Source organism: Diabrotica virgifera, chromosome 4 (genome assembly GCF_917563875.1).
Source record: "Diabrotica virgifera virgifera chromosome 4, PGI_DIABVI_V3a".
NCBI classification, from domain to species: domain Eukaryota; kingdom Metazoa; phylum Arthropoda; class Insecta; order Coleoptera; family Chrysomelidae; genus Diabrotica; species Diabrotica virgifera.
This window is the reverse complement of record NC_065446.1, coordinates 96,365,461-96,390,002: the sequence shown is the minus strand read 5'-3', so window position 1 is coordinate 96,390,002 and position 24,542 is coordinate 96,365,461. Positions and strand designations below refer to the sequence as shown.

General features: G+C 33.0%; 1 protein-coding gene across 1 annotated transcript in view; it reads left to right on the top strand.

The window, feature by feature from the left end:
- Positions 1-24,542, top strand: part of LOC114332260 (sugar transporter SWEET1) — a 46,817-nt gene that overhangs the window by 5,585 nt on the left and 16,690 nt on the right. The window contains exon 2 of the mRNA XM_028282021.2: positions 7,080-7,281. Within this exon, the coding sequence (XP_028137822.1) occupies positions 7,080-7,281 (202 nt within the window). The remainder of the gene's footprint in view (positions 1-7,079; positions 7,282-24,542) is intronic.

Here is a 24,542-nt window from a genome sequence, read left to right as displayed (position 1 = left end):
ATAAAAATTGAGTCATACTTCTGAGCTCGGTAACTTTTGAATGGTATAACCGATTTTCAAAATTAGACATGCGTTGGAAAGGTAATGATCAGTACTATTAGAAACCGTAAAGGTCGGACTTAAATTTTTGAAGTTTTTGGGAGTTTTGGGGACGAGAACGAAAAACAGACCCTAAATAGAAAGGGCCGTAAAATCCACACCCTTGGACCAAAATGGATGGTTGACATATGAATGGGTGAGTCTTTTCCTGAACTTTAAGATGGGACTTGGCCCATCTTTCAAATTAGTCAGATTTAGAAAATCGAAAATTTCGTGTATATAATAGTGTCACGTGTAGGGGGGTGTTGGTCTGCGCCACTGGCGAGAACTGCCGTTCTCTGGTAATATTTATGGATTACTGTCAAAGGCCGATATAATCAACCAAAAAAGAAGATGTATTTGGTGATATATCTAGTGACTTTCTTGGGTGTGAATCTGTCTTTTTAGTTTACTCCTCTTGGTTTAAAAATAAAGCTTAGTTGGAAATACATATATAATGGTTGCCTTCAATCTTTATATATTTTATTTTGTATTCACATTCACATTGTGAGTTTTTTGTCAATGATTTTCCTTTTCTATGTTTATAGTTGTACTTGCTTACTCAACATTCTTTATTTCATAACATTTTGGCTTTCCTTTCATCAAGAGCTTTTACCTCCATGGCTGTGTTAGTCATGGTCCTGAAAGGCCTTGTCTTCTGATATTGTTGCCAAAAATGGTAACATTGCTCCTGTAGTGATCCTTTCTGACTTGGCTACACCATACTTACTGATGATGAACTAGTCAGAAATGGTAAAATATATGTATATACCTTTCCTCGTACCTTTCATATTTTATAAATTTTATGGCAAAAATATGATTGTTCCGATTTTCAATTTGTTTATTGCCACATAGAATTTGTTTTGTACCTACACATCATATATTGTTATAATTACTTTGTTGATAATATTAAGATAAGGATTAAAATAAAACTGATAAGAGTTTTAACATTTTAAGTAAGTTATATTTAAAACAAAAGCATTAATATAGAGACTAATGTGATTCATCAGTAATATACAAATTGAAGAAATTTATTTATTTATTACATAGATTATTAACCACACAGACTGTAGTATATCTCATTGCATGGTTAAAAATATAAATATATAATTATTGTATATATTGTTAAATAGATGACTTTCTTAATTACATAAAAATTATACAAATTATCATTATTATTTCCAGCATTGTAGGAATTTGATTGCTTTTTACACACAATTTATAAAATTGTTTTCCATACAAGGACCAATCTACATTGATTAACATGTTTAAATTATTTAATAACTTAAGTACATTGATGTTATAGGATGCTACCAGTGGCGGCTCGCCAGAGGAGGCAAGGGAAGCTTAGCCTCCCCATAAATTTTTTGCACACGCTACACTGTTTTGTTTATCTTGAATAGTGAAAAACAACAAGCAGTCTTACAAAATTACAAAGTGTAAATTCCACACTATCACTATATATCCATACGCACGGAGCATTAGCATTAGAACGCATGATTTCCAGTCTCAGTTTTTTCATTATTATTGTAGGCAGGACCCTGGGTTATCCCGAGATGCATGAACGGAGACAAGAAGCCGACCAGCCTCCATTGCTAATGCTCCGCGCAGCGCAGCAGCGTTGAGACCTGGTCTCCTAACAGTGTCATTCACGGTGCCATCACACACTGCCCGGAGATTTAGCAAGGGAGGCTGGTCAGCTTCTTGCGTCCATTGGGTGCATCTCGGGAAAACCAATTTTAGGGTCCTGGCTACAAATAATGAAAAGACTAAAAGTGCGAATTTTGTTATGAAATTTGGTATGTGGGGTTAGTATAATATTTGTGCCAACTTGTTCAAATAACTTTTTCCGATATCTCTAATGCGAAGCAAAATATAGGTAATTAACCGTATTTTTGGATTCGCAGTAGGCCGCGTTTAGAATTAAAAAATTTTGTACCATTGTCCCATACAGCACAGGTCATCTTTAAGATATCTTATTTACAACCAAATATGGTCTTAATGTCTTAGGTCTCAATTAAGACTTTTAAAAGATATCTTTAAAACGCCAAATTTAAGATATCTTTAAAACGCCAAATTTAAGATATCTTTTAAACATCATATTTAAGACATTTTTTCTTAAAAATAGATTATGTTATAATTACGAATTTAAAAGTTAGGTTAGGTTAGTAAAACATTTAAGACAAGAGCTGGTAGCAAAAAGACAAACTCCAAACAAAAGCTTTTTCACATCAGTGACTTCAGTGGTATTTCCCATATGGTTTTATTTGAGGGATATTTAGAAGACTACAGATTTTAATAATGCAGTAAGTTTAGATTTAGATTGTTATATTATTAAAGTAAAAAGTTAACTTTGTTATCAAGAGTAAATGCATGTCTCCTAATTCAACAGCCTACCTTAACAATATGCTCTTAAAAATATATATTTTTTAGGTAGGTATCGGAGGAGGATCAAAAGCCTATGATTTTGTATAAAGAGTTGGAAAATTAATTATTAGCAATGAGCAAGCTTTAATTAAGTACAGTTGGCTGGGACAAAAAGGCAAACAAAAGTTTTGTGATACCAGAATTGCAAATCTGATAATTGGTAAAGCTTATTCTACATGTACATGTAAAATTTTAATAGCAATAAACGTATTTTTAGAACCTAATTATTTTTATTAAAAGTTCATTTACAATATTTCATAAAAAATTAAAAAGAAAGCTATCCTAAACACCTTAATAATATACAAAAAAAGACATCTTTAAGATGTAAGGATTACAGACATCTTTAAGACGTCTAAAACATCTTTAGTGAGTTATCTTTTAGATTTCTTTAAGATGTCTTTGTGTTATCTGGGGTCAAGTCAGGTAGTTCCGCTTCTCACTGCTGCTTGAAGTCTACATACGCAGAGGAACTACCTACTACCTGATTTGACAATAGCCTGTGTGATCTTGCCGAAGCGTCGTCAAAATAATGGTTTTTCTAAAAATTTCTAAAAATAATTTCTAAAATTATTCAACGCGGAGTCAAACTCGGAAAACCACAGAAAGCATATATACAGTAAGAGTCACCGTACTAGACACATGGGTACCTAATTGCTATGCTTATGGGCTAATCCGGTCCGTTCTCAGATGTGACTTTCATCCCTGTCATGTTACTGTCAAGAAACTGTTCAAAATAATTGTTTTTTGATACAAAAAATACATTAGTTAATAGTATTATTACTCTGTTTTAAAATAATTTTATTCAAACACCAAGAATAGTACAGTACTTTAAAGTGTTTACAACTTTAACAAAATGACAACTATAAACTTCAAAATTAAATCAGCTGTATTTAATACAGATGATCTATTATTTGTCAACTTTGTATCTTAAAAGAGCAAACAGTAGCGATCAACAGGTAGCAACAAACGCGTTCCAAGATTGCGGCTCTAATTTTGAATATTTTGTCGAGATATTTGGCACACATATTCGTAATATAATAAAGAATGGCGGTACAGAGCCCAATTTCAGAAATATGTTAGTACGTGGAAATTACTCTATAACTAAATAAAATATTGAAAAAAGGAGCCTGTACCGCCATTAAGAAAGACAAAAAAATACACTTTCTTCAAATAAACTTTTTTATCCCGTGCCTAGATTTTGTGTCACATTCATTGGAACTACTAAAAATCGATTTTTTTATAACAATAAATCGAACGCCACTGACTTGGCAACATTTCGCGCCTATGTGTATAAAAATTATTGTTTTTGATAGTATAAACGTCACTGTTAGTGTCGAATTACCGACGCACTGTTGCCTCACTTTTGAAAGTTCGCAGAACTTCCGCAATCGCTACTGTGTGCTCTTAATATTATTTAGTTTCTATACATTTTCTAACGTTCTAAACGTCACTAGACATAAAAAAAAGAATGTGTGTGTACTTTGTACGCACGTAAGAAGTTATACTTCTACTACATATTATGTGATTTTTAAGACAATACCAAAAATTTAAAAAAATAAAAGAATAAAACGCACACAAACACATTGAAAAATGCCTCGAAGAAAAAATGATTTCTGAACGATAATAATTGTTGGCAAAAATTTTAAATACGCATTTTGTGAAAAAAAAATTATATAACAAATATACTTACAATCATAAAATGCATAAAAAAATAAAAACTTGCATCGGGAATCGAACCCGTGAATTTCGTGGCGCTTTGATTCGTAATCGAAGCCTAGACTCACTCGTCCAATTCCACATTATTTGTCATGTGGAAAAATAGGGTAACTGAACGTTTTACTGTTTGACAGTTGTTTTGAATATAATTAAATTATGTAGTTTAAATTTTGTGGAAGAAAATATTAAAATATAACAAAACAGTAAGAAAACAATATATTAGATGAAGATTGGTAGAACTTTTGTTGGTAATCAAATTAAGTATGTAAATCAAAGCATTACATACCTACTAGATAAATAAATCTACGCCAAAAAATCATAATTTAAAAATAAAAATCGGACCTAATTTGGGATTTCTCTCTAAAATCCCCATTCTTGAGAAAATAAATTTGCAGTAGAGCGTCGATTATCCGAACGTCGATCAACCGAACGACCGCTTATTCGAACTATCGACTCCCGCGTCCCGCACTCGAATACCGAGCAAGCGTTAGTAATTGACGCTTAAAATATCTTCAATTTTCGTCAATATTGTATCCAAAAATAATTATGTTGTTGCAAAGACTGCACTTTTTTGTTTAGTTGCTAGTTGTCATTATCAAGATATAAATAAATATGTAGGTATATAAATATGGCTTTTATTCACTTGTGGATAAATATGTATGACTATAAATATGTATCAATATATTGTAGTTCGATTATCCGAACAAATCGGTTTTCCGAACACCTATGTCCCCTAATTAGTCTCTACTGTATTTCAACCTAATCCAAATGTATAATTAAAATATGATTATAATAAAAACTACTTACCAAATTAGAATGAGTTTTCCTTGTCCAAAAGTCCAAAAATATAGGTATATAAAAACTATTTAAAAAGGCAGTATAACTATTAACTAACTTTTGTTTGTTGTTTCTTTTCACACAAATTTTAAAACGCAACAACCATTAATAATCTAACTACAGCTGTGCCACAGCCGCCATATTGAATAATTTCTGGCATGTCATTTGAACATCCAATCAGAACAAAGTTATAATGCGCATGCGCCGGGATAATAGGTTTTAACATATAAAAATTCACCCTCATATCGCCGGTAAAGAAGTATAACTTCAATAAACATTGCAACGAGTGAAGGGTCCAGGACTGTAATAGCTCAATGTTCCTATGTGTCTAGTACGGTGGCTCTTACTTTATATATTTAATAATCTTTTTATACATCGGTTTTTTCGGTAAGGAATTAAAACAATTCCTTTTTTTTGTCTCTTAATATTTCCCCAACTGCTTGCCCACTTCTTCAGATGTGCACTACAATTTTATTAAACAAAGGTATGCGCAAAATAAAAATAAAATTACATGCATATCTACTTTCAAAGATCGAATTGTTAACAAATAAATGACACAAACTTTGGTATTACACTTTTACAATAGACTAACTATTTTTAAAATTACATGATATGAAATTATGAATTATGATGATATTATGAATTATGATGATATTCTGAAATGTACATAAAAAATTGTCAAAAAAAGGGGCCTTAAATCAGAGGTGTAACCAGGATGATCGATCCTAAGGGGGGTTACGTCTATTTGAAGGTCTTTGGGGGGGTATGGAATAATAATGGTGTTAAGCGTATAGAGCTCAAAGTACATCCAAAAGGGAGGGTTCATCCCCTGGTTACGCCTATGCAATTAATTACATTTTTGGCCCATTTTTTTGCTAGTGCAAATTTGTCTAGATATTTTACAGTTAGGTATAGCCTCCCCTATAGTAAAAATCACGAGCCACCACTGGATGCTACTATTAGATGCTAAGCTAAAGATTTTGATTAATGTTGTACATAGGGCATCACAGGATATCATTTTAAAATACACATTTTTGTGGGATGTGTGATATCAGCATAACTTCCAACCAGGAGGATAAGGAACTCTTCTATCAGGGTTGCCATTCCTTAGTGTGTTTTGAATTTGGTATTCTATTCCAACTATGGTGGGACGTCCGCCAGTAGGAAGACCAAGGAAGAGGTAAATAGATGAAGTGAGAACCAATGTTAAAGAGATATGGGGGCTGGATAAGTGGAGTAGAGTAGCCAGATACAGGATGGAGGAGACCAGGGCCCGACTTGGGCTGTAGCATAGGAGAGAGAGAGGGAGATTATATTCCCCTGTGAACGCTCTGGCTGTTCACGCCCTGTGAACGCTCTGTAATGATTAGTTTATTGTGTCATGTTTTAAAAGTCAGCATGATCATCAGTGGCGTTACAGCTCTTTATGAGCCAAAGCCTTCTTGAGAGCAATCCTCCATTCACTCCTATCTCTGGCAACTCTTCTCCATGCTCTAATTTCAATAGATTTTAAATCATGGTCAAGTTGTCTTGGTACCTAAGTCTCGGTCTACCTCTTGCTCGTTGTTCTATCGGACCTCTTCAGTCAAAAACTTTTCTGATTATGGTATCTTCCTCTCGCCTGATTACATGCCCTATTCATCTAAGGCGTGCTACCTTCATGAATTTTACGTTATGTTTTAAAAGTGTTTCCCAGAGTATACAGGAGATATCAGAAACTGGTTGATTCTTTACCATTTACTGAATTAGAAATTCAAGCTGTGAATGACAATCGCTTTGTTTCTTCAGATTTATCTCCTTGGGAGATAGTAGAAAGAAAGAAGAAAAATGAAAGGAATCAATCAAAAACTAGGTAACAGTTTTGTCGAAGAACATAAACACAATTCATCCTGAAGATGAGTAGGAAATCAATCAAACAACCATCAAATCATAAAATTTGAATTACTTATTTATTTATTACTATTAATATGACATATATGCGTTAATTTATGTAACAATATACCATTAAATGTAATTTTTAGGCTAACCTGCCAAAAAATTGTTCAAAATAAGAGTACCGGAGATATATCTTCCTTTCCATTTGTAAGTGGTTGTTTGTCAACAAGTTTATGGCTTCGATATGGATTTTTAATTAATGACAGTTCCATAATATTAGTGAATACAGTGGGCGCTACATTATTTTTTGCCTACGTTTTGACCTTTTATTTGTACAGTATCAATAAGGTAAGTTTTACTGTTTTCCTACAAAATATTAGCGACAAAAGTAATATAATTATTGAATCAGTGAGTGGAAAAGGGCCCAAGTTCATAAATATAAATATTACTAGAAATGGAAGAAGCTTTTTATTTAAAAAAGGAAGGAGGGTTTAGTGTTAGTGTGTACTTAAGCTAATTTTTGGTTTGCTACTTAAAGTTGTTTTTAACGCCTAGTGGTACCATATGGAGCCACCAAACTTGGTACCCATCGAGGCCTATTTACCATATTGTTAGGTAAAATTTCGCAGAGAGATTCAGCCTATTTGTAGTTCAAGGTTACCCCTTCTTGAATGAACAACTCGAATTTAGTTTTATATATCTATTTTACAGTGTAGTAACTTTTTGAATGTATGGGTGGTTTTGTTTGTGCCAAAATATGAACATCTGTTTCGTGCAAGTGTTTTATTTATTACTTTTTGCTCTAGGATCCTCGTTTTTGTTTTTAGAAGATTTTCTACAAACGTCAATAAATACATTTTACAGGTTTTCATATTTCATCTTTTTGTTTTTTTTTTTGTAATTACGCCAAAAATATGTGTGTTCCCAAATGGAACCGCTAGGCGGTTTGCTGGATGTGTCGTTTTCAATATTATTTTTTTACGTTTCTTATGTTTAGAGAAATTTCTTTGAAAGAAGATCTCGATATAGCTTTCGAGGAAAACGAAAATAATAACGATGTTTCTGCCGTTTAAATAGAATCTCCAGATAGTAACATTTTGACAAACGAAGACCGGCCGATGAATATGACGCGGGTTTTATTGATAATCTAAATCGTAACCGGCTATCTTCAGGCGCGAAAATATACTAGAATCAAGGCACTGCTGAAGACACGATCATAGAAGAAACCACTTAGATCCATCCTGTACTAGCAGAGCAATTCTATCTGCGCCAACTTCAATTATTGGTGGAGGTCTAATTATGTTCACGCGGCAGCAAAATGCAGATTTTTGCGAAGAAAGGGGATTTGGCTCCTACAGTGTATGATTTTCCAGAGTCTGATAACTTAAAGTATGCTGGTTCAAGCCCTACATAACATTTTGGATTACACCAACTAGACATGTTAAAAGGTTTTCAAGATAGAAAAAAAAACATTGTTGTTCTGAGGTCAAAAATATTGTTTCACAATACAATAATAATATGGGTGGCACTAATTTGATTGAAAGCAATGTATCTTGCTATAGAATTGGAATCCGTTCCAAAAAAATGGTATTGGCCTATTTTTACATACGTAGTAGATGCGAACATTCAAAATGCATTGAAATTGTATAGAAAGTCTGGTCGTAACATTAGACAATTGGAATTTGCACAGGCTATTATCCAAACGTATCTAATAAGATATAAAATCCCACTGAAAGCACCAAGAAGAGTGTCCGCAGCTGCAAGACTGTCGAATTGGAGGTATTTGGTATGACTAGTGTGACCAACTCCAATTCAGTCGAATCCGGGACAAGGCTAAAAAAAATACCTGAAATCCGGGACTTTTCAATGAAAATGGGCCATTTTTTTTTTCAGAAGACAATAATTAAAATAGAGAAACGAAAAAAAGTCCACCGTTTTAGTTTTCGTAGAACTATAATACCACGATATAAAATTCATGCATTTTGGATGTGGTAATGTGGTATTAGTATTACACTCTAGAAATTGTCCACTTTTTTTCGTCCCACCAATTCAATTTGATGTGAATTCTTAGAAGAATAACGTATTCAAAATGTCAAAAGACAATTTTACCAAAACGTTGAAAATTCGGATGGCCCGGAAGCCTTATCCGAATATCGGAATTCGGGCCATGTCCCGGGTTTTTCGGGCTAGTTGGTCACACTAGGTATGACGGATTAAACTATTTTATGGTTTCTGTACCAGAAAACAAAAGAAGAAGATGCAAATGAATTGGATTTTTAAGCCGGGGGAAAATAATGTGCTGCAAATCTGATTTTTACTGTTTTCCCAATTTTCATACCAAGTAACTCTTAACGAACATCTGTCGGGTTCGCGCCTAATGGTCCCATATCGGAACAGTTTTTTTTTGTCCATTATTATTTCATTTACAAACCATTTTCTTCTTACGTTTTGTACAGAATACTGTTATATTTAAAGATTTTTAATAAATTTTGTCGATAACAAAAAAAAATGTTTTCTCAGCGTTAATGGGTTATAGACTGGGAGATATTATACAGAAGTTCAGCCACGATTTTCTAAGTCCTGCCTTTTGCAATACTGGAAGGGTAGACGATGTACTTACAATCTGTGGAAACATCAACAAATTTCCTGTGACATTTTTCTGTAAAAATTAGATTTTCCCAAAAAATAAAAATAGGGTTTTGCGATGAATTTCTAAGTCCTGCCATATCCGTAGATAGACAGGATACTATCGATTTTATGAAGAAAATTTTTTGGGCAGGAGGGTTGCAAACGGGGTAACGGAGTATACAGTGCTAGTCAAAAGTCCGTACCCCCCTCGTATCTTTTGAACGGTTATACCTATAATAGTGAAATTTGGAGGGAGGAAATAAACGGACGTAAAGTTCTTAACTAGTCATGACAGGTGACGTAATAGTGACAGATGACGTTACAGAGCCACTGTGACCGATAATTTTAAATGAGACCTTATGGCAAGTGATAACTCGTTTGAAAGGTATTTAAAATACCTATTCAGTCATACAAATTTTTTTGGGTTTAAGTTGATTTTGATTTTGGTGAATAAATTAAATAAATATAATATTGTAGTTATGTATAATAACATACTAGCAGTAATTAAGGCGCAAAGACTTATATGGTTGGGCCATGTGCAGAGGATGATTCCATCTAGAATTCCCAGAATGGTACTATCTAGTGCATTGGCAGGGAAAAGACGAAGAGGAAGACCGAGGTCACGATGGAGTAATGGAGTTAGAGAAGATATGAGAAGAATTAACGTAAGGAACTGGGAAAGAAAAGCGACTGACAAAAGGGAGTGGAAAAGAATAGTACATCAAGCCATGGGCCTACTAGGCTCGTAGTGCTCGTTACATATTATTATTATAATATTGTAGTTTCGCATTTAATTAATAAAAATTCAAATGTCCGCCTATGGTTTTTTTGTCCAAAAAGTTGATGTTTTTCAATTCTCTAGTAGTTTTTACGTCAACGTCAACCTTTTTGACAAGTAATCATAGGCGGAATTTTGAATTTTTATTAATTAAATGCGAAACTACAATTTTATATTTATTTCATTTATTCATCAAAATTAGCTTAAACTCAAACAAAATTAGTATGACTGAATAGGTATTTTCAAAACCTTTCAAACGAGGTATCACTTGCCATAAGGTCCCATTTAAAATTATCAGCCACAGTGGCGCTGTAAAGTCATCTGTCACTATTACGTCACCTGTCATGACTAGTTAAGAAACTTACGTCCGTTTATTTCCTCCCTCCAAATTTCACTATTATAGGTGTAACCGTTCAAAAGATACCAGGGGGGGTACGGACTTTTGACTAGCACTGTATATGTATACAAACATGTAAGGAAAATAATGAAATTTTCATGATTTTCTAGGTCCTGCCAACTAAATAAACTAAACATATTTATTTCAAAATGATCAAAAAAAATATTGGCATGACGTCTCCTAATGTTTAAGTATACTTGTCCCTTGGAAAATTCTGCGGAAAATTTTCACCCTGATTCCGTGATTTTCTAAGTCCTGCCTTTAAAAAGTTATAATATTCAAATACAATCAACACCTTTTCGGTACTCGGCAGGAAGGTTAAACGGTTCTTGTAAGACGGCAGGAGTCCTAGATTTGTAAGAAAATTCGTGAAAAAGTCAACGATTTTCTGAGTCATGCCATTTTGCATCAACGATTTTCTGAGTCATGCCATTTTGCATATGTTTCAAGAATCTTAATATAAGTCTATTTACAAAGAGGCAGGATGGTTTTATGGTTATTTTGTATACAGGGTGGGACATTAGTGTGACAAAGTCCAATTACGCGTTTGTCGTAAGATATACGAAAAAAGTTATTTAGGTAAAACATGTGCCACAGATATGACTATAATTTAACACTATTTTCTAATATACAGGGCTACCCTTTTCACAGGGTGACAGAAACTTATGTTTTTTTAAATGGGATACCCTGTATATTTTTCCATTTTTGGATTTTACTCGATGTTCTCTTTGATAAAATATAGTGTTTTGAAATATTATACGAGGTAGTTTAAAATATAATTACGTTTTTTTGTTAATTTTGTAGGAACATTCACACCCTATACATATTGTTAGTGATTTGATATCCAAACTTCTATTAATTTATGTTTAAACGATTTTTAATATAGTCTACTATTGCCAGTTATTAATAGTATACCAAAATTTTAGTATACGGGGTTGGTTGAAACTCAGAATGAGTATTTTCTGAGTTCTCTTACATGGGACACCCTGTATTTTAGTATTATAATAAAATGATATTTTATGGTACCTTTTTATTTGTTAAGAATTTTCTATACCATATTTATATATTAATTTCGGCAGTAAATTGATACAGATAAAAATGTTTTATGTGCATGAATCACACTCGCTTCTTGTGTGTGCGGACTTCTATTTGTTTAGCTGTATTTTATTTTCATGAAACGTGTTTTACGTTTCATGTTTTATGTTTCATGATTCTTTGGTGTGGGGCCTCTCGAAGATAAAAAAGTTTCACGCACATGAATCACACTCGTTTCATTGGTGGGCTGACTTCTACTATTTATTTAGCAGGATTTTATTTTCATGAAACGTGTTTTACGTTTCATCTTTCTTTGGTGTGCGGCTTCCCTAAGGCGAGCCGCACACCAACGAAACATGAAACGTAAAACACGATTCATGAAAATAAAACACAGCTAAACAAACCTTAAAATTCGCCTACCAATGAAACGAGTGTGATTCATGCTCATAAAACATTTTTATTTTCGGAGAGTCGCATAAATGGCCCAACGTCTATTTGTTTAGCAGTGTTTTATTTCCATGAAACGTGATTTACGTTTCATGTTTCTTTGATGTGCGGCCTGCCTAATGGAGCTAAAGCTCTTTACAGATGGCGCGTAGTAATTTGTTTTTTATATCTCCAGAACGCTTCCAATTCGAAAGACAAAAACTGGTCCGCCTTTTTTTCTTTCAGAGATAAATCGATTCCATCAATTGCGAATCTCTAGTACCGGTCATAGGAATCTTTTTGGTCTTTCCCTTTTAGGTATTTTTGACACTAGATTATTAAATTGTGAGGTATTCTAGTACCAACAGTTACTCCTGCTTTAAGTCAGTAGAATGCACGGTTTTCTGGAAAAATCCATTTTAAAATTTTTCGTTTGTTGAATTTGAAAAAATTTAAAAAAAAAAATACGGTGTATTTGCCGACTTAAAGCAAGAGTAACTTTTAGTACTAGAATACCTCATAATTTAATACCCTACTCTCAAAAATGTCTAAAAATTTAAAGACCAATAAGTTATGAGATAAAATATCCGTTGATCTACCCAAGACGGATGCCTATGACCAGTACTAGAAATTCACAGTTGATAAAATCGATTCATCTCTGGAAGAGAAATAAACGTAGCAGTTTTCGTTTTCCTAAATAGAATTTTTCTAAATTCTTTTAAACTCAAAAAACCAAAAAACGAAAAATTTTTCAAATCGATTTTTCTAGAACACTGCGTATTCTTCTGAGTTAAAGCAAAAGTACCTTTTAGTACAAAACTATCCCAGAATTCAATAATCCAGTGTCAGAGATGCTTAAAAGTTAGACAGAAAAGTTATTCGATAAAATATTCGTTTCCGTACCCAAAACGGACCCCTATGACCGGTTCTAAAAATTGACAATTGATAATTGACATTTGACAATTGACCTCTGGAAGATAAATAAGTGTACCAGTTTTCGTTTTTCCAAATAAAAGCGTTCTGCCGCTATTTTAAAGAAACTAATTACAAGACTTCGATATGCTTCTTCTAGACGAAGCATATCGAAGTAGAGGTCGTCCGCCAACCAGATGGTCTGATGACATCAAACGGATCGACAGAAACTTGATGCAGACAGCACAAGACAGAAATGCATGGAGAAGACTGAGGGAGACCTATATCCAGCATTGGATAGATTCGGGTTGAATTATGACGATGATGAATTACAAGACGCCATCTTTAAAGAGCTCTAGCTTTCCACGGAAGCATTTTTGAACTAGGTGAATTAAGTTAAATTTTCTTAAAATTATCTGAGGAATCTCCGGTTTTCGTTTATGAGAGCTTTTAGACACCCTGTATAATATAATGGGTATGTAAGTTCACTACTATAACCAATAAACTGTAAAAATTGTTTATTTACTTTTATTGCGTTTACTTAGATAAAAATATGATCTAATCACTTAAAATAAAGATGTTACAGTTTGATATTAGATTTGAAAAGTGTGTTAAAATTCCGAGACATTCAGGAAAATAATATTTAATAGGATACGATTGTTTTAATGATATACATACAAATTAATTTTTTGTATTATTCATCTTTGCGGTTATCCTGCCAAGTTGTAAACGGATTTAGATTAGTGTTTTTTAAGCATACTCGACATGGTATGACTCAGAAAATTGTGGTGATATGAATATGTTTGTGTAACACCCTGAAATAATTTTACAGACACACAATTTAATTTTTTTATACGAAATAACTATACAACCATCCTGCCTCTTTGAAAATAGATTTATATTAACCTTCTTGAGATATGTGCGAAATGGCATGACTTAGAAAATCGTGTAATTTTCCACGAATTTTCTTACAAATTTTTTAACTATATATAGTAAAAAAGGTGTAACTAAACATCCTGCCAGTTTGAATAATGTCTACTAAAATTATTTATTTTATAACAAAATTTATTTTATGACTTAGAAAATCACGGAACCAGAGTGAAAATTTTATACAGAATTTTCCAAGAAACAAGTGCAGTGAAACATTAGGTAACGTAATGCCAACATTTTTTTGGTCATTTTGAAATAAATATGATTAATTTATTAAGTTGGCAGGACTTAGAAAATTATGAAAATTTCATTATTTTCATTACATGTTTGTATATCTGTATACTCCCTTAGTCCTTTTGCAACCGTCCTGCCCAAAAAATTTTCTTCATAAAATAGATAGTATCCTGTTATTCTATGGATATGGCAGGACTTAAAAATTCATCGCAACTCCCAATTTTTTTTTCATTTAAAATCTAATTTTCACAGGAAAATGTCACAGGAAACCTGTGGATTTTTCCACAAATTGTAAGTACCTTCTCTAACCTTCCAGTATTGAAAAGGGCAGGACTTAGAAAATCGTGGTTGAACTTCTGTTAATATCTCCCGGTTTATTAATAGAAAAGTAATATCAAACAGGATTTTTGCCAAAACTGTCTTATGGACTCGGACCCTTTCTTCCACCAATTTGTTTTTTTTTTCGATATTTATTCTTCCGTTTTGTTTTGATCTAATTCTGTAAAATACAAGTGATAGTACAACTACAAAAATGTAACTGTCTAAGAAAAAATATGGTAATAGAACTAAGTACAATTCGTCACCATGTACACATTGCAAAATACTTCTTATGTTGTTGATTTTTTATCGTGAATCGGTAATATTTCGGAATATGTTTTACAATTTGGGAGCCTGGTTCAACATTGGGTGTACTTAGCCTAAATGTGGAGGAACATACTATGTCACTCATTACCCATGACATGGCCTTAAACGCCAAAAACAAATATGCGATATTTTGCAACATTAAAAAGACAGACGTTTTGCTTTTCACCCAATTTTTAGGATTTTTTGTATTACTGTGGTCACCAGTTTTTGTAATAAATACAAATAAAACACTCTGTGCAACTGAAATGGTTTGATTATTCTACTTCTTGAGACTATGCTTTTGTATTATTCTGGAAGTTTAAACTCTTTTCTTTTCTTCTTCAAGAACTCTTTTTGTCTTTTCTTCTTCTTCACGTGCCATATCAGAATTATCCGACGTTGGCGATCACCATTGCGAAGGCTTCTCGATCTTCTGCAATATGGAATAATTGGCCTGCATTTGAGATCTGAGTCCATTCACAATAACGTATGGTCCTAAAGTTTTGAGAAAAATTTGAAAAGCATATAACTCTGACCACAATAATCTTATATTTTTATTAAATTATTCAACAATTTAACTTAACTATCCTTATTTTAAATCAAAATTCAAATGACAGACAAGGGACCATTATTTTCGATTTGCCTAATAATTCCCCTGACACGTTGCATCATCCTTTGGACGACCTCGGCGTCAATTTCTCTAATTTTTGTATATATGCGGCGTCTTAACTGTTCCTGATTTTGTGCTTCCCATCCGTTATTATAGACTTTCCGACTTAATATTGCCCAGAACTCTTCAGTTGGACGAGCCTGAGGTAGGTTGGGGGGATTGTCTGCTTTCGGTACAAAGGTAATGTTGTTAGTTTCGTACCAGTTCCTTGTGATCCTCGCGTAATGACATGAAGCAAGATCTGGCCAAAAGACTATTTGATCATTTGCATGATGTGTGTTCACAAACTGAAGCAATTTAAAGATACATCTTTGAATATAAATATTTGCGTTTAAGGCTTCGCCTCGAACAACACCAATGTAGGGCTGTGAGATAAAGCCAGCCTCAGAAATTGCACACCATACCAAAATTTTGTCCTCAAATTTTTTCTTACTTTTGAATTTTATTTCATCAGGTACATTTTCGTAATCGTTCGTGTAAAACCCATCGTTATCCTTCATCTCAGAGTTGGACAAAGTAAAATATTTTTCATCGTCCATCACGATCAACTTGTTGACGAAATGCACTCGCCTTAACGCGCGGCAACATCTCGGAATTCTCTCTAATTGATCCACTGTGTATTTTGGAGCTTTCCTTCTTTTCCGGTAGATAATATTGTTACTCGATAGGGTCCTGTATATTGTAGTCTTTCCAACATGAAATCTTCTGGCCAGTTTTTGCTGTGAGACCCCAATTTTGTTCTTAGCTGCTTCAATCAGTCTTGCCTCTCTTATATGGTTCAAAATCCGCGGTCGGCCACTTTTACGCAAGTTAACACATGGTATCCCTTCTTCACATTCTCTGATTGTGCGATAAATTGTCGATTTGCTTATGTTTTGATCTCGATAAATATTAACAATATCTCGTTTCGACATTCGCCCAACCATATTATAAACACCTCGATGAATATCAATTTTTTAAGACATTTTGCAGAGCACAAACCAAAATATTCTGCTTTGTTTATTAAATGTCAATAACTGATGACATTTCAATTCCATGGTCTTCTTTGTTAAATGCATTTTGCTTCTCAATCAGACCAGGTGAAATTTTTCCCAAAACTTTAGGACCATACGTTAGTACATTCTTTTACGGTAAAATATTGCAAAACCTCTTAAATTTTAAACAACCACTTGGATTGACATGAAATTTGGCATACACATAGCTAACAAGTCAAAGAAAAAAGTGATATTGTTGCCCTGGGGGTGAGTGTCACCCCTTCTCGGGGGTGAAAAAGTATACGTCCAAAATAAGTCCGGAAATCGATAAACTGACTAAATCTAAGTAACTTTTGTTCTATAGAGTTTTCTCACCAAGTCAATATTTTTCGAGTTATTTGCGAGTGAATACGTTAATAACCACGTTCTTAGACGGTTTTTCGCAAATATGTAACTCAAAAAGTAAGTATTTTGTCGAAAAAAATATTGTTAGCAAAAATATAGCCTGTAAAAAGGTGAAAAAATAGTGTACCTATGTATTAGATATTTAGACCTAGTAGAGGCAGAGTTATAGCTAATGAAAAATAGGTTCATATTCGTCAAATTCCAAATCGAATATTTTAACGTGAAATAACCAAAAAATGAAACACTTTTTGGGGAAAACTTATTACAACTTTTTTAAAGTGTTTAAAAAAAGCTTTATTTTTGTTTTATAAAAAAATTTCTAGCATCAAAATAAACAAGTTACGCTCAAAATAAAGCTGGTCCTTTTTTTTTGTAAAAAAATCGGGAAAATCATCCCCTAATTAGCATCCCAATTGAACTTATTCGTTACCATTTCACAAGTTGCTTTACTGGTGTATGTATTGTTTATATGATCTGTAAGTTTCATCGATTCAAAGTTCTTGTTTTTGAAAGGCCTGTAGTTAAAAGGGGTTGAACTAGTCACTAATCACGAATGTATGCAAATTTCGAAACACCAAATCTTAACCAATCTTTGTCTTATAGAAAAACAAAAAAAGATAAGATATTCAGAAAAGCAAAGCCGACTTTTTTTGTTGCTTGAGATTTTTGGTACCTCTAATAATTTTTAAGTTATTTTGAAAAACAGCAGTTTTTTTACAAATTTAAAAATTTTATTTTAAAACCAATTTTTTTCAAAAATAAGCACGTTGAATCGATGAAACTTACAGACCATATAAGCACAACATAAATAAAGTAAGTCGTGAAGCGGTAACCATTAATTTCATTTAAGTTGCTAATTAGAGGGTGATTTTCTCGAATTTTTTTGCCAAAACAAAAGGGACCAACTGTATTTTGAGCGTAACTTGTTTCGTTTGATGCTAGAATCTTTTTGTATAAAAACAGACATAAAGCTTTTAACTCTTTAAAAAAGTTGTAATGATTTTTCTCCAAAAAGTGCTTCATTTTTTGGTTATTTCACGTTGAAATATTCTATGTGGAATTTGGCGAATATGAACCTATTTTTCTTTAGCTATAACTCTGCTTCTACTAGGTCTAGACACTTCAAGCATACACCATTTTTTTCACGTTTTTACAGGCTAGATTTCTGTTCAAAATATTTTTTTTTTAATGAAATATGTAGTTACTTTTTGAATTATTTGATAAAGATTGTCTAAAAACGTGTTTGTTTTGTTGAAAAATGAACATATTCACTCGCAAATAACTCGAAAAATATTGACTTAGTGAAAAAACTGTATAGAATAAAAGTTACTAAAAAATTAGTCAGTTTATCCAATTCCTGACTTATTTTGAACGTATGTTTTTCACCCCGAGAAGGGTTGAAACTCACCCCCAGGGCCAAAGCACACATCGGCACAATATCACTTTTTTTCTTTGGCATGTTAGCTATTGGGACCGTGCAAGTTCGGCAAAGCGACCCCTATTTCTACGCTCTGTACTTTTATTCGCACTTTTAATTATATTGGCCAATTATATTAGTCCTGGTTACTGGATAATTGTCAAGGCTATAGTCCAAAAAATAATAAGAAGAAAAAATAAGATGCAGGTTATGGTATGCAAACGTAAACAATTGTATGTAGTAAATAAAATTAGTTATTAAAATGCAGTACTGCAAGCAAAATACAATTAATTAAATTTACCTTTATATAATAATTGCATATCATATCGATATTGTGGAGCAATATATAATTTTTCTGCTTCAATGACAGAAGGTATGAAATATACGTCAATTTGACAATTTCAATTGACAATATGAATTATTTAAGATAGTTGCAATATTTCTCCGCGACTCGCGCACGGTCGTTTCTCGTTTCCCTTCCAAGTACTTGCACACCGCGAATACTTATGCCAAATTTCATGTCAATCCAAACGGTTCTTTAAAATTTACAGCAAAAACCGTCAAATAATGTACTACAAATGTTTTTTAACCAAGAAACTTGTTTTCTTCCTACACCTCTACGACCTTCTATTTTGCCTTTAAGGATCAGTTTTAGTCTTTTATATCGATCTCCCCTCACTATATGTCCCAGCAGGGCCGGCGATAACGGGCCTGCAAGGGATGCAAAAATATCATCGAAATTGAAAATGGTTATTCATTTTTAAAAAAATATCAATTTAAAAAACCGAAGGGCGCCTATGCTAGTTTTGCAGGCAGGCGCCTTATACCCTAGCACCGGCACTGTGTCCCAGATAAGACCTTTTCCGGTGTTTAACAGTCTTTAGCAGTTCTCTATCTTTGTTGACCCTTCTTAGTATTTCTTCATTAGTTTTTCTTGCTGTCCAAGATATCTTCAGCATCCGTCTATGAATCCACATTTCCAATGCTTCAATTTTGTTCAGGCTCTATGGCTCTATGCTATGCATAACCCTTCTAAAATGAACGGTTCCAAATTTACGGAGGTAGTATAGTATAATTGGTCCAAAAAAAGGCCTAGCCCAGACATCCAAAGTAAAAGTTTTCGTTCAACACCAAATTGTTCTATATGGTCCACATATTAGTCCTGTCGCCAGGGGGGATACAACGGCCTCAGATGGACTTACCCAAGTTTTTTTTTATATATTTTGACCCGCAGAATACGAATTTTTTGGGTAACAGTTGATCCGGATGTCGATAAGATTGTTATAGACAAAGAACTTGAGGAATTACATAACAGCGATTTCTCGCAAAACAAAACATCTTTTTGTATTTTTGTATCGATACTGTTAGCGTCCACACTTCTGCACCATACAAAAGTACAGACCAAACATAGCAATCAAAAGATTCATCTTTTTAAGTTTCCTTATGTATGTCTTTGTAGGGAAATCGTGTTCAAATATTTAGTATGGTATAGTTAGACCCAAACCCAGACATCCAAAGTGAAAGTTATCCTCCAACACCAAATTGTTCTATATGGTATACATAATGTTCAGATAAAAATCACACCATTTTGAGCGTCGGGTTTGGGGGGAGAGGGGGGAGAAATCTGCAAATTCGTAGTTTTTTACGTTTTTCGTCAATATTTCTAAAACTAAGCGGTTTAGCATGAACAACCCTCTATACAAAATTGTTCTACATTAAATTTGAAATAAAAAAGGCTCTATGCTATGCATAACCCTTCTAAAATGAACGGTTCCAAATTTACGGAGGTAGTATAGTATAATTGGTCCAAAAAAAGGCCTAGCCCAGACATCCAAAGTAAAAGTTTTCGTTCAACACCAAATTGTTCTATATGGTCCACATATTAGTCCTGTCGCCAGGGGGGATACAACGGCCTCAGATGGACTTACCCAAGTTTTTTTTTATATATTTTGACCCGCAGAATACGAATTTTTTGGGTAACAGTTGATCCGGATGTCGATAAGATTGTTATAGACAAAGAACTTGAGGAATTACATAACAGCGATTTCTCGCAAAACAAAACATCTTTTTGTATTTTTTGGGTCATTTCAAGCAAAAAATATGCCTACAAGTTTTTTCGTAGAATGCATAGTTTTCGAGATAACCGCGGTTGAAATTTCAAAAAATCGAAAAATTGTAATTTTTGAACCCGAATAACTTTTGATTAAAAAATAAAGTAGCAATTCTGCTTACCGCATTTGAAAGTTTAAGTCAAATTATATCGGTTTTGATTATTTGCATTGCTAAAAATTTATTATTTTATTGTTAAACAAAGCTATAAACACCTAGTATGTGAGTGATGTTTTCAATGATTTCTCATGTAAAATCGAACGAGTAGGTAGAGTAGCTACAAGTGCAAGCGAGGCAATTTCTACGTAGCATGAGTTAAAACGCATGTATTAGGCACGGGAAACACTATGTGTTTATAGATTAGTTTAACAATAAAAAAATTAATTTTTAGCATTGCAAATAATCAAAACCGGTATAATTTGACTTAAACTTTCAAATGCGGTAAGCAGAATTGCTACTTTATTTTTTAATCAAACGTAATTCAGGTTCAAAAATTGCAATTTTTCGATTTTTTGAAAGTTCAACCGCGTTTATCTCGAAAACTATGCATTCTACGAAAAAACTTGTAGGAATATTTTTTGCTTAAAATGACCCAAAAAATACAAAAAGATGTTTTGTTTTGCGAGAAATCGCTGTTATGTAATTCCTCAAGTTCTTTGTCTATAACAATCTTATCGACATCCGGATCAACTGTTACCCAAAAAATTCGTATTCTACGGGTCAAAATATATAAAAAAAACTTGGGTAAGTCCATCTGAATTAAGGAGGCCGTTGTACCCCCCCTGGCGACAGGACTATATTGTTCAGTAAAAAGTTATACCATTTTGAGCGTCCGGTTTGGGGGGGGGGGGAGATGGGGGAGAAGTCGGTAAATTAGTAGTTTTTCGTCAATATTTCTAAAACTATGCTTTAGCGTAAGGAATGTTCTATAGAAAAATGTTCTACATAAAATTGAAAACAAAAAAGGTTCTATACATAACTGTTATAAAATCAACGGTTCCAGAGTTACGGAGGGTGAAAAGTGGAGGTTTTCGATACTTTTTATATTTGCCGATTTCTCCTCCCTCTCCCCCCCCCCCCCCCCCCCAAACCCGACGCTCAAAATGGTGTGACTTTTTTCTGAACATTATGTGGACCATATAGAATATAGAACAATTTGGTGTTAGAGGATAACTTTCACTTTGGATGTCTGGGTTTTTGGTATAGTTATATTATAAATATTGCCCAGAAAATATAAAAAGTATCGAAAACCTCGGCTTTTCACCCTCCGTAACTCTGGAACCGTTGATTTTATAACAATTATGTATAGAACATTTTTTGTTTTAAATTTCATGTAGAACATTTTTCTATATAACATTGTTTACTCTAAAGCATAGTTTTAGAAATATTGACGAAAAACTTAAAAAACTCTACGAATTTACCGATTTCTCCCCCCTCTCCCCCCAAACCCGACGCTCAAAATGGTGTGACTTTTTTCTGGCCATTGTGTGGACCATATAGAACAATTTGGTGTTGAAGGATAACTTTCACTTTGGATGTCTGGGTTATGCCATCTTTTGGATCAACTATACTATACTAATTCTCATCATCACAAAGTTTCACAGAGCGAAACTGATCAGCATAAAAAAATGATAACGGTCCATGTACATCAAGGGGGTCTAAATGTCGCTTACTGAAGTTATTCGTTCAAGGTAAAATAGAAGTAAAACGCTGGGTCGGGCGAAAAAAAAACTGTCCTGGTTGCATAGCATTGGACATTGAAAAGGTCGAGTAGTTGAGGATTTATTTAATGTTGGTATCGACAGAGAAGAAGAGTAAAATAACCCGATAATATTATATTCGCGACTGATGATCTGAGACAATAGAATAGAAAAGGGGAGACGTAAGAAAAGGGTGTCCAAAAATGAAGAGAATAAGCCTCGATCAGTAGATAAATGAATAGCATATCGTGTAAAAAATATTTTCATAATGACAATATGCAAATTTTCACGTTTTCTATATATAAATATTTAAATTTATTATGTAAAAATAACTTTTTAGTATTGCTGCCGATAAATTTTTATTTTTAATGTGCGTGGGAGTCTTGTTATCTTATCAAAGTTAGCTGTGTTTGGGTACTTCACTACGTTTAATCTCTGTTTCAATAATTTTTTTCGTGTAAAAATTGTTATTTATATTATTATAGTCCAAGTAATAAAGCTTAAAATAGGACAAAACCTCGCAATTGTTGCAGAATGGATCGATTTGCTTGAAAATTTGAGAATATGTAGTGGATAGTTCAAGGATCAAAATCTATATGATGCCGAAAGGCGCTTTTACCATGGGGGTGGTTGCCACTCCATCTCGGGGGTGGAAATTTTTATTATATTTTGACCGCAAGAGTTGGTAAAAACATTCATTATAACAAAAATTTACCTTTTGAAAAAATAAACAAAACCGTTTTCTTCTATTTTCTTTAAGACCAATAGTAATCGAGCTATACTTTATTATATGTTGGCTCTTCTTCGTCAAATGCTAAATATTGTAGTTTCAAAGTCAAAGAACGGGAAAACTATGCATTTTTCGAGGATAACCTGTTGAAATTAATTTAAAGTATTTAAAAATATGTATCCAGAAATAAAAAAAATCTCTAGCTAAAATAATTAAGTGACTTAAAATGAAAAGAATGTCAGTCCCAATTTTTTTCAGAAAAGAAGTGATCGTAAACAACCCCCTAATCACCACCCTAATTAAAATTTGTCATTGACCTGATTTAGTTTTCTTGGTTTATGTATTGTTAATAGGTTCTAGAAGTTTGATCGGCTTAGAATGAGTAGTTTTTAAAAAAATGGAGGTAAAAGCGAATAACGAGTTTTTTAGTTTGATAAAAAAAATGCCTTTTTCTTTAGAATAGAAAGATTAGCATCAAAGATACGAAAAAAGATTTAAATATGAAGTTGTAGCTTATTTCATTCCCAAGAATTTGGTTTGCAAAATTTTTTCTACGGCAAAAATTGAGTGAGCTATTGACAATTAAAACTTGTAATATCATGCAAAAACCACCTTTACCAACCCTTTCAGTGCCACCTCTTTTTGTGACTGAGAATTTTAAAAGGATTTAATATTAATAGCCTTATAGATCTTATAAAAACCGACAAAATTCTTTTTTAACGAACTTATAGATCTTATAAAAACCGACAAAATTCTTTTTTAACGAACTTTCTAAGATAGAAAATAAAAAGTTACGGTTAAAAAATCAATATATTTTTTTGAAAAAAAAAAGGAGAAATCCAACTGGAAGCGTAATAATGTAAGTTAGCGGTGTTTTTAGTCATAGGCCTTATTTATTCTTCTTTATTTATGTATTATTAAAAGATTCTAGAAGATTGACTTGCTTAGAATGATTAGTTTTTAAAAAACTGAAGTTTAAAGCGAATAACGAATGTTTGCAATTTGGTAAATAGAAAGATTGGCATCAGAGATACGAAAAAATGTTTAAATATGAAATTGTAGGTAATTTAATTCCCAAGAACTTGGTTCGATAAAATTTGTTCTACGGCAAAAATTGAGTGAATCGTAAATGAGTATACGATAGAAAAACATTGATTTTTTAGATTTAAAACGTAACACTTTCGATAGCGAATAATTCAAAAACTATTAATTTTATCAAAAAAATGTATAGAACATTTTTTGCTTAGAATGAATGTTTTTATTAACTTTTGCGGTCAAAATATAATAAAAAATTTCCACCCCCGAGATGGAGTGGCAACCACCCCCTGGTAAAACCGCCTGTCGGCATCATATAGATTTTGATCCATGGACTATCCACTACCGTTGATTATAAATATTCCTGTAGTTATTAATCAATGCCACTACTTATTCTCAAATTTTCAAGCAAATTGATCGATTCTGTAAAAATTGCGAGATGAAAATGGTTCCTGGACTATTACTGTTATTGTAGAGGGTGATTCATAAGGAATGGATATTTTATTTGTAGAGATTGTACAGGCAAATACATTTACCTCTGTATACAAAATATTAGATATAATTGGTTAATAACTGAGGATCATGCAATAATACATATATCGACA